Source organism: Primulina eburnea, chromosome 2, assembly GCF_022965805.1.
Source record: "Primulina eburnea isolate SZY01 chromosome 2, ASM2296580v1, whole genome shotgun sequence".
Lineage (NCBI taxonomy): Eukaryota > Viridiplantae > Streptophyta > Magnoliopsida > Lamiales > Gesneriaceae > Primulina > Primulina eburnea.
Genome location: NC_133102.1, coordinates 47,806,752 through 47,817,723, shown reverse-complemented (window position 1 = coordinate 47,817,723; position 10,972 = coordinate 47,806,752). Strand labels below are relative to the sequence as shown.

At 35.3% G+C, this 10,972-nt stretch overlaps 2 protein-coding genes across 3 annotated transcripts; one reads left to right on the top strand and one right to left on the bottom strand.

Moving 5' to 3' along the window:
- The first annotated feature begins 670 nt into the window (after positions 1-670).
- On the top strand, positions 671-6,113 carry LOC140823956 (histidinol dehydrogenase, chloroplastic). Of its 2 annotated transcripts, none has more exons than XM_073185561.1 (14): positions 671-834; positions 1,786-1,907; positions 2,063-2,115; positions 2,986-3,058; positions 3,163-3,264; positions 3,349-3,450; positions 3,549-3,620; positions 3,696-3,758; positions 3,850-3,891; positions 4,108-4,167; positions 4,268-4,378; positions 4,738-4,908; positions 5,176-5,266; positions 5,597-6,113. In XM_073185561.1, exons 1-14 carry the CDS (start codon positions 768-770, stop codon positions 5,878-5,880), a joined length of 1,413 nt encoding a protein of 470 aa, XP_073041662.1. In that variant the 5' UTR covers positions 671-767; the 3' UTR covers positions 5,881-6,113. The 2 variants fall into 2 exon arrangements, with proteins under 2 accessions (XP_073041662.1, XP_073041663.1); XM_073185562.1 differs by having other exon boundaries at positions 723-834; positions 969-1,907.
- Positions 5,941-10,972, bottom strand: LOC140823955 (probable inactive leucine-rich repeat receptor-like protein kinase At3g03770). Its single transcript, XM_073185559.1, has 7 exons — positions 9,318-10,972; positions 8,473-8,606; positions 8,011-8,251; positions 7,727-7,932; positions 7,528-7,577; positions 7,320-7,431; positions 5,941-7,050 (listed from the first exon to the last, which is right to left on the bottom strand). The coding sequence occupies exons 1-7, from the start codon at positions 10,726-10,728 to the stop codon at positions 6,814-6,816; spliced, it is 2,391 nt and encodes a 796-aa protein (XP_073041660.1). The 5' UTR covers positions 10,729-10,972; the 3' UTR covers positions 5,941-6,813.

The window sequence follows — 10,972 nt, the reverse complement described above, 5'->3', positions numbered from 1 at the left end:
AAATAAAATATAAAAAATCATTAATATTTTATTTTAAAAATAATTTTGATTGCTTCATTTTAAAATAATATCCTAACATCGTAATTTTAATAAGTTTGAAGTTATAGTAATTTTATCTTAAAAAAATAATATTCTTATTTAAGAAAAATCAAAATTATATTTATAAATAAAATCTAAAATTTAATAAATGAAATAACAAAGTTTAATCATGAATTTTTTTATTTAAAACGGTTTATTGTATAATTTTTTAATTAAAATTTTAATTAATTTTGAAAAGTTTATCTAAGTTTTCTTTGTGCTAATAATTTATATATAAAATTAATAGAAATTTTTTTCATATATATAATTAAAATATATTTATATTGTAAGCTTCTTTATCTTTGTTAAAATTTTATTTTTTTCAACTTTTTAAAAAAATTTTGGGCCCTAAAATATGATAATATAGTCCTTATCCTTATATTTAAACATAAAATTAAAAGTGATGACTAATTTTGTTATAATTTTAAAATTTTAAGGATTAAAAATATTAAGTTTAAATGTTTAAGAATCAAAAGTGTTTTAGTAAGAAAGTACAAGGACTAAAATGTATTTTCCACGCTAAATTCGTTTCTTTTTCTTCTTCTTTCTTAAATTTTTTTCCCCGGTGGTCCTCATCTTCGCCCAGATTAGCTTCAGGCTAAAACCCTAGCAAAAGTTTGATTTTCATTGTTTCAATTCGTTACATGTATCAGCAGTGACTTGATTAATCGTATTGAAGGTGGTTGTTAATGGACTGTAGACTTATCTCTTTGCGTCAGACCTTTATCCCCTCCAAGATTACTCGATCTCATCCAAGTAAGTCCCCTACAAATGGTATGTGTTCTCGGTTAATGTACATTAACTTTAATTTCGACTCCTTTGACTTTGAGCGTTTGAAAGGTGTACCGACCAATTGAACTGTTCGGAAATGTTGAATTTGCTTTTTACAGGTGAATTTGCTCTAACTATGCTGCAGGAATCTCAGGGGTTAGATTGGTTGACAAACCGCATATTTTTTACCTTAAAATTCCCATCATTTGCATTTGTTGGATTCGGAATCCCCATCTACCTGCTGGTAGCGGGTTCATAATTATTATGGTAGCAGTACTTGGCATTTATATCGTCACTTCATAGATATGTTTTTTTAAAATCTCAATTCACGCTCGATTCTAAATATTTCATTTGTTGTTTTGGGTCGATGTGTTCCTTTTTATTTTTTATGTTCACACACACTTCCTGTCAATGACTTCATGCATCTAGTCATTCCCTCTTTTTGTATCAGGGATTGATTATTGAAGTTAGGAAACTGAATTTTGTATATGAAATCACTCTCTGCTTAAGTGGCATATCCTTGTTGTAATCTCTCGAGTTAATGCCCTGATGACCTCATACTAACGAATATAAGACACAATCATGTTATAATCTTCGTATCCTTGATGGTGTCCACGATGCACATGTGCGTTGAAGCATTCTTTGGACGAGAAAAGACTGTAATCTGAGAGGGCTATATTTCTGGATTGGTGGACGTTATTGTATACAGTCTGGAGTAACATGGATTAAGTGTATCCCATATAATATTATAACATGCAGATTGTGCAATTTTTTATAAATTTTCTCTGTGATAAAATGCATTTTTTAATCAAGGTAATAAGTTTTCTCGTATGTATGATATTGACATAGCTGTATAAGATTGTGATTTTATATCGTACTTTCAGTTATATGATCTGTATCCCATTTCTCTTTTATCTCTTTTTGCACTTACTACAGGATTTTTCTCGCCCACTTTGAATTGTTCGATGAAGACTTATAAGCTGTCAGATCTGACTAGGACAGAGGTTGATAGCCTCAAAGCTCGTCCTCGAATTGATTTTTCTTCTATTTTCGGTGTGGTGAGTCCTGATGTTGCTGCGCAAGTTGGCAACTCTTTCATTGAAATGTATTTTCCTGTTCTTCAGATTTTTCTGGGAAAAACGTGTTTCATAAATATCATGTTAACCTTCTTAGCTGCTAAACTTGAATTTCTCTGACGTGGCTGCTAAATCAGGTTCAGCCCATTGTTGATGACATCCGAAGCAGAGGCGATGCAGCTGTCAAGGAGTTAGTGCTTCGTTACTCCTTCATTCTGATATTGCTTTAAATTTGTTGTCAGAAAATTGGCCATGCAACATACCATTTGAAACTTCCATCAGAGTAGTTTTGGGGGGACGGGATATTTGAGGGATCATTATGGTTGGAGAAAAATTGCGAGCACACATTTTTTGATTGGGTAGTAGCATAAAGAGTCGCTTTGATTTGACTTGGTTTATAGAGTGAATGATTTCTAAGCTGCCTCAGTTTCAGAGGGAAACAATAATTATAGTGTAGTATTTTACTTGTGTTCTACAACCAATGACAGGTTAAATTATCTAGATCATGGAGTTGTTTTTAATTATTGGGGCTAATCTCTGAATTTGATTGAGATTTTGAAAGAAAGATTAGTATGAAAATTTTAGTAAATCCTACCTAATTAACTTAACACAATTATCATTCTGGTACAAGATGCTTAATGGGTATCTGTCCAAGAGCCAAGAGTTTATAACATTTTGTTTTCCTGTGTTGGTAATCTATACTTCTAGGACCGATAGTTTGATCTTGGAAAAGCAATATTTTCTATAAAATAAAAAATTGGAGTATCCTAATTAGCTCTAGGATTCTCGTTCTGCTAAGAGTGCAAAAATGAATAATAAAGATCCTGATAAGAGCCTCGGAACCAAGTGCCTCCTCATGTGTATGTTCCCATGGGTTCTTTAGTAGAGGATTGTGGCTCTTGCCAACTCTATTCTGGTTTTCTTTTCTTTTTATTCTGCATCTTCGTGCCTTATGAAAGAAGTCATGGAATACAATTGTTTCTGCCTTTTCTAAAATGAGATGTTTGGCACACTTTGGACAATTGCAATGATGATTAAATTGCTTATATACTTTTGACAGCTATACAATTCGGTTTGACAAAGTAAAACTAGACAGTGTAATAGAGAATGTCAATGATCTTCCAAATCCAGTGGTACATATCTTCTCATCGTGTTCAAAAATGGATCATGCTACTCTTTTGTGTTGTTGATTGTGAATTCACATTGTGCTAGTACTAACAGTTGCTTCTATAATTAGCTCGATCCAGCTGTTCAAGAAGCTTTTGATGTGGCCTATGATAACATTTTTGCTTTTCATGCTGCACAAAAGCCAGTTGAAAAAATTGTTGAGAACATGCAAGTAAGCCATGCGTGAGTCAGAATGTTGTTCCACCATGATGGTGTTCTTGGAACATTTGGGCCGTAACTGAGTACAAATTTACAGGGTGTTAGATGCAAAAGGGTGGCGCGAAGCATTTCATCTGTGGGTCTTTATGTTCCTGGTGGCACTGCCGTATTACCTTCAACTGCTTTGATGCTTTCAGTTGTATGTAACTTCAACTACTACATCTGTTTCATATGAAAGTTTCTCGAACTATTGTTGTGATTGTATCCACTTTGCTGATATGGTTTTCCCTAAACCAGCCTGCTCAGATCGCTGGATGCAAGACCATTGTGCTTGCAACTCCCCCTGCTCAAGATGGCAGCATTTGTAAAGTAATTGGCCTCATCTTAAAGTATTATAAGGTTGCTATATATTGCTCACTAGCCATGGCTTGTCTTGTCTTGTAGGAGGTTGTTTATTGTGCTAAGAAAGCTGGTGTAACTCACATTCTTAAAGCTGGGGGTGCTCAGGTCAGAAGCAGTATATATTTTAGCTGTATGTATTATGTATTCTCACTAAATACGCTTTGTGATGCTTTGAAATTTGATGTGTTACGTTCAGGCAATCTCTGCCATGGCATGGGGGACTGAATCTTGTCCCAAGGTACCACATTACTATATTCATTTTATTAATATCACATTCTTGACTTTAGTGAACACGGAGAAAGATATACGGGCCTGGAAATCAGTTTATCACAGCTTTGAAAGTAGGTTGAGAAGAAATACATGCCCGGGAGCTTCACTACTAGCGGTTTTACAACAATTTTATTTTACTTTGTTTCAATGTTTATATGATTATTCAGCACCACTGTTTATGTAGGTTGAGAAGATATACGGTCCTGGAAATCAGTATGTCACAGCTGCAAAAATGCTTCTGCAGGTATTCTTTGATGTTGACGGCTAAAAAATTATTGCTTTGAATTTTTTTTTGTGTATTATATTACTTACAAAGTTGTTAAACTGTCATCCTTGCTCAATAGAACAGTGAGGCTATGGTTTCGATAGACATGCCAGCTGGACCATCAGAAGTGCTCGTCATTGCTGATAAACATGCCAATCCTGTTCACATAGCTGCAGATTTACTATCACAGGTGCTTGGCAATTTATAAAATACAACATTCTTTGATTGTACTTATTATTGTATCTGAATAATCATCATAAATTTTTGCTGCCTCAATTGTGGTAATTTTTATTTTTTATTTAGTGAAAAACATAATAGTTTTGTTTATATGTTGACCAAAGAAAAGATTCAAATAAGTTAGAGATGTTACCTAAAACATATTATGATAGCAAATTCAAGGTAGAGTAAAAAGGGAATTTCACTTTTTTTGTTGCCATTTATGATGTTTCAAGGTAATTACATAGGAGATCCTTTTGTTAACTATTAGCTTAACTATGATATGCTGTTATGTTTTTCCGATTGTTCAATAGATGATGCTCTCAATTGTAGGCTGAGCATGGGCCTGACAGCCAAGTCGTTCTTGTAGTTGCTGGAAATGATGTGGATCTAACTGCTATTCTGGATGAAATTAAAAAGCAATGCCAAAGCCTTCCCCGGGGAGACTTTGCTTCAAAAGCACTAGGTCATAGCTTCACTGTTTTTGCACGTGATATGGTTGAGGTTTGCCTGGGACTTTTTGAATATATATTCTTACTGTACAAAATTGTCCTTAAAATATTCATACATCATCGGCTGTATAAAGTTTGAACATGATAGGTTTTATTGGAAAAAAGTCAAGGCTGTCAATTCCACAGGTTTTAGGAATTATAGATAGTGCATGGCAAATTATTTTGTTGATGTTTTTACTTAATTCTGTCAGGTTAGGCCTTAATACTTTTTTAGTCCAAAATTTACTATGGCTAAATTGCACCTCTTTGCTGCACTCAGGCAATTGGCTTTTCTAACTTGTATGCACCGGAGCATTTGATCATCAATGTGAAAGATGCTGAAAAGTGGGAAAGTTTAGTCGAGAATGCAGGTTATTGCTATGCATTTCCTTTGTTCTGTGTCTTCTGGTTTTTGCTGGTTGTATCATTTGCATGGTACTTCTATTACTTCTATTGCTACCATTCTAATTGTTATTGGTGCATAAGTATTGGGTACATGTTACAAAGGTAGATCAAATTTGATGTTACTTCCTTGTAATAAATTTGTGATAGTTTTATTGTGATTGTGATTAATGAATACTATATAAGATTCCAAGACTATATAATCATAAATGTGTGCTTTCCGCGATCTAGATTGATATTTCACCAACAATTTTTTAGACGAGAACTTATTGAACTTACATGGTTTATACTCCATGCAGGTTCTGTATTTTTGGGTCCATGGACGCCCGAGAGCGTGGGAGACTATGCAAGTGGTACCAATCATGTTCTTCCAACTTATGGTTATGCACGGATGTATGGTGGAGTGTCATTAGATACCTTCTTGAAGTACATCACAGTACAATCACTGACAGAAGAAGGGTTAAGGAAGCTCGGGCCTTATGTAGCAACCATGGCTGAGGTAGAGGGTCTGGAGGCGCACAAGAGAGCCGTGACCCTCAGACTGCAGGACATTGAAGCTAGACAATTATCAAATCTGAGATAAGTATGTCAAATTCCTTATGTTTCTCTGTACGATTATCAGCTCAGGACAGACATCTTTAAATTGTTTGATCGTTATAATATATTTTTTTTAATCTTGATGGTGGATAACAATGTCGTATCTTACTGGGTAGAAATTAATTCACCCGAGAAACAAAATGTTGACTAAAATTTGAACGATGGTAAGACCAATATGTAGTAAACCATTGGGGAACTCCATATTTTTCAGGTTACTTTGATTGCTTTGATTGCACTGTTATGAGATCGCTTTTTTTAATCAAGAATTTTTTAAATTATGGTATAGTTGTTATGAGACAGTATGAATTGTATATACTAACAAAATAATAGTGGTTGAGGAATTAATCTTGCAGGCATAGATCAATTTAATAATGTTTTGGGTGTTTACAATGCACGTGTAATAATGCTGCTCTCTTGTGAAATGAAGATTAAGAAAAACCATATAGTGAGGATACAAGAAACACACTAACCCTGAAGAGTGAAACACGTTATATTTTGTAGCTAAACCTGTAGGATGATATTTTGTTTAAAAAAAATATGGTTGGAAAATTTCAAAATATCTTTATAAGGAGTTTAAAATATATTTTCACCGATGTATTTTTTGGGTATTACATATACATAAAAGTAGAACTTTTAAGCTATTTCTGGAAGTTTAAGAAATGATTTGTTATGGAATATCTGTGGGGAAACTTGTCTCAAAACCCAAACTAATATAAACATGAGGTATAAAAACGATTTGTCACTCCCCATCAAACTTTGATTTTTCAAACTAGCAAAATTTGGAAATATTCAAAGGCAAGCGTATAACTGTTTTATGACTAAAATCTTATATTATAATTGCATAAAATACAAACATCGCACGACATAATTAGTTACATTGATGTCTACTACAAGTTTACAAAGCCTAATACATAGATATTCATAGTACATGAAGTGGGGTTTCTTGATTGTTATTAGACTCTTGTTGAAGCTGTGCTGCAAACTGCAAGTTCCATATCACATCTTCAAGGGAAGGCCTGTCACATTCTTCATTCGATAGGCATCTCACACAAACCTCTATTACAGTCTTCAGTGAATCGTCTGAACATTCCTTGCTAACCGAAGGGTCAACCACACTCTTCCGACCCATCGCGTCTGCTGTTAGGCTCACTGATAACTGCAGAATTTACGTTTTCAGAAACGTTAAGACATCTCTACATTTGCTTCAATACTAGCTTTAAATATAATTGTTTTTAGTTCAGGGGGCGCAAATTGAAAATTTACGGCTTTATTGCCTGCCACTCACATAGGATTGAAAATTGAAGCATGTTTGTTATTATGTGATACATATTTCAAGAATTCTATCTCTATATGTTTCTCCTAACTCCGAGGTAATGAAGATGTTAGTTAACTCCGTCTACCCAATTTTAAGGCAAATAAACTTACAATGTCTCTCGAAATATGCACATCATTTATGGAAACAATTGCTCGTCCAACTACCATTTCAAGCAATATTACTCCGAAGTCGTAAACATCATTTCTGGCCTCACAGTTCAATCTGCGGAAAAAAGAAAACGTCCACAATAAAGCTTTGTTTGTGCTTAGAAAAAGGGGACAACAGCAGAAGACTAGTGAACTAATAACAGAAACTTACATTGATCCCATATTTTCTTTCGATCCACAGGGAGAAATTCCAATCTCATCCTAAAAGCAGAAAAAGGAAAGAAATAAAAAAATAACAAGCCACAATTTTTCACGGTTGATGCAGAATATACTTGCGAAATTGATTTAGTTCTTTAGTGATGAAACATAATGATACGTGATTATTATATCAGAAACAGATCTTGACCTACCGACTTACGATTCTCTGCCAATAATGGTAAATTGTATTTACTGATCTTCACATGGAGATTATGGTCCAACAGAATATCGGTTATCTTCAGTTGATTCAAATATACACCAGGTGTAATCCATGTATGAAGAAACTGGATACCCCCTGCAACCTCTATTGCAGCAGCTATTCGTTGTGTCCATGTGAACTTTTGTCTTGATTGTACCTCTATTGAATGGGTAGTAATCAGAAAGATGGTTTGTCTGATTTAGAAAATGCATTTTATTTCAGATTAGCTTATGTTACCTGAGACATATCTTCTTAATGTACCATCTGGCACATACTCGAACACGAGAAATATTCTGCTGAAACTTGAGTCATTTTGACAGCAGTCAAAGCAGTGGCCTATTGCACTGACTAGATGGCAGTGTCTAAGTTTCTGAACCAACTCAAGTTGGTTTGTATAGCTCTGAACACTATGTCTTTTTTTCACTTTCAAAGTTCTTATGGCGACAGTAGTCCCATCTGTCAGCCATCCTTTGTATACCTGATTTCAGGCAAAAACAGATGAGGCACGTTGTACTGATCCCTCGTCCCAATTAGTGTGTAACATGAGTTGTGAAAAACACAACTATCTCGCTAACAAAATATAAGCTTCACTTGATGCATTAACAATGAAAATGGTAACGGGAGTAACCAACGGATGTATCCCATAAGAGATACATATGACGAGAGCAAGAGAGGAACATTACTGGAATAAAGAGGTACCTGCCCATTAGAACCCTCCCCGATAATATTGGTTGCATTGAAGTTATTTGTAGCCTCCTTAAGCTCATCCAGAACAAAAGTTCTATAAGGTGGGATGCCTAGTGCTCCCAACTTCATTGTTTCAGAAATGTATCCTGTCAACAAATAGTATATTTGATGTCCATGCAAAAAACGCCCATATTTATAATATTTTAAATAAAAATGGAAATCATGGGATGATTGCCATTACATTGATACCCACCCCAATCAAACAGTGGTCTGTCGAAAGAATTTATAAGGCGTACAAGGCTAAACAACATATTACTTTTGCAATTTGTGCTTGATTATTCTTGTAAAATAAAGGACAAATATAAAGTTACTGTAGCAAAACCCATAGTAAAGAATGTCACTTGCGCAAGCCTACGAAACCAGGGCATGATAAAGAAAATGTTATTAGAACACAGCTGCCTCTAAAAACTTGCGGGCCAGTGTGCTCATGCACAGGAGGAACCACCTCATCTTTTGCAAGCCACCTTTGGAATTCCACCGTTGGTGGATTGATTTATCAGATCGTGAAGAGGACTCCATATTTTGCAGGAGGTGAAGGTACTACCTCTCTTGTTTTGGTTTGTGGAAAGAGCTTTCTAGCAAACTCATGGTAGATAATCTCGTTTGCAAGCCCATGGGTCCGGGTGTGGCATGTGCAGGCTGCAGCCCTCTTCTCCCTGCCCTTGAACTTGAATTCCGTATACACCAAGTTTTTCACAACAATAGCGTTGATATCAAAGCTGCTTTATAATGTTAAAAGGATGCTATTTGATAAACGAGGGGAAAACATTATAAAAGAAAGAGAACACTTCACTCACTTGCATCCTTGAGCAGCTGAAGCATATTTCCAGGCAATATCCTATCTACCACCAATCTTGTGTGCGAAATCTTATTCAAATTCCTGTGTAAAGCTTCCCTTTTCACAAGCAAAAAAGCCACACCAAAAATTGCCATTGTCCCAACAACCCCTCCAACCATACTCGATGCAAGAACCACTCTACTGTACGGCGTTTTCTCCGCTTTTTTATGAGGTAAAATTCTTACTGCCAAAGCTTCAGTATGACAGAACGGTTCAACATGCTGCTGTCTATATTTTCTGCATAAACAATTCCCACCATACAAAACAACACTTTCTTTAGAATCATATCCCAGACAATCTGGTAATTCCCCTGTTAGACGATTTTCGGACAAATTCAAGAATTTGAGTTGTGCATTGCAAGGCATGTCGTGTAAGAGTTTTCCAGTGAATCTATTTCCACCGATGTTTAAATAAGTTAACGATGGCACTGTCAAAAGTGATAGCGGAAATGGCCCTACAAATTCATTCAAAGAGATATCCAACTTTTGTAACTGATAACAAGAACTCAATTCATCTGATACTGGAAACTGAAACTTATTTTTCTTGAGTACTAAAGAAACCAACTTTTTGGGAAAACTAGCGGATTCAGGCCCAAGAAAGTTGTCTTCTAAATCAAGAACTTGAAGATTTACCAACTTGTGGAGTTTTGGCACAAGCCCAGTCAGATTATTCTCAGATAACACCAAAATCCTCAGATTTACCAAAGCAGACAGTGCATTTGGGAACGATCCATTTAACGAATTGTTCCTTAAATTCAAAACACTCAATGCTGGTAAAAGTCCTAGCCATTCAGGTACGTTACCAGAGAACCTGTTGTTATCCATGACAAGGGTCTGTAGGCCTTTTAAGAATGAAATCTCTGCAGGAATGGGGCCATCAAAAGAATTTGAACTAATGTTAAGTATTTCCAGGGAAGATAATCTCCCGATTTCTGAAGGTAATGGCCCTCTTAGACCTAAAGATACTAAAGACAACACTTTCAAACTGGAGAAACCAGCTAGATTTGAAAACAAGGTGGAAGTAGAAAAATCTTCAACCAGATTTGGGAACCATCTGTTTCCAGTAAAATGGAACTGCGTTATATTGTCTTCATAGCAAGAAAGAGTGAGAATTTGGGTTGGTTCTGAGTTGCAAAACTCTGGATTATCATTCCACCCGCTTAAATCTGGTGGGAAGTTGAATTGATTCTTGATTTTCAAAAGGGTCTCAAATTGTGAAGGTTGCAACTCCTCTGAGTAATGGAATATCAAGAAGAGTAGGGAGAGGAAAGGTAAGGCAAAACGTCTCGGTTTATTCATTGATGCTACGCATGAAATGGACAGAGTAGCATTTCTTGATACTTGAATCCACCGATTTTCTTGATTGAACATTTATAAGTGCAACATATATCATTTGATGTCCAAAATGATATTAAAAAACTGTTTATCTGATGAGGACTTTCTTAATGGTCCCAACTAATAATTCTCATCAAAAACCAGAAAGAAAATGGCTGATTTTGCTAAGCAACCTCTCTCATTGCATAGAAAATTGTTTGCATAAGGTTTTCTGATGGAATCATGTGAAACCAAACCAAAACTTATTTCCAGCGTACGTATTATGATGTATAACAGTTAT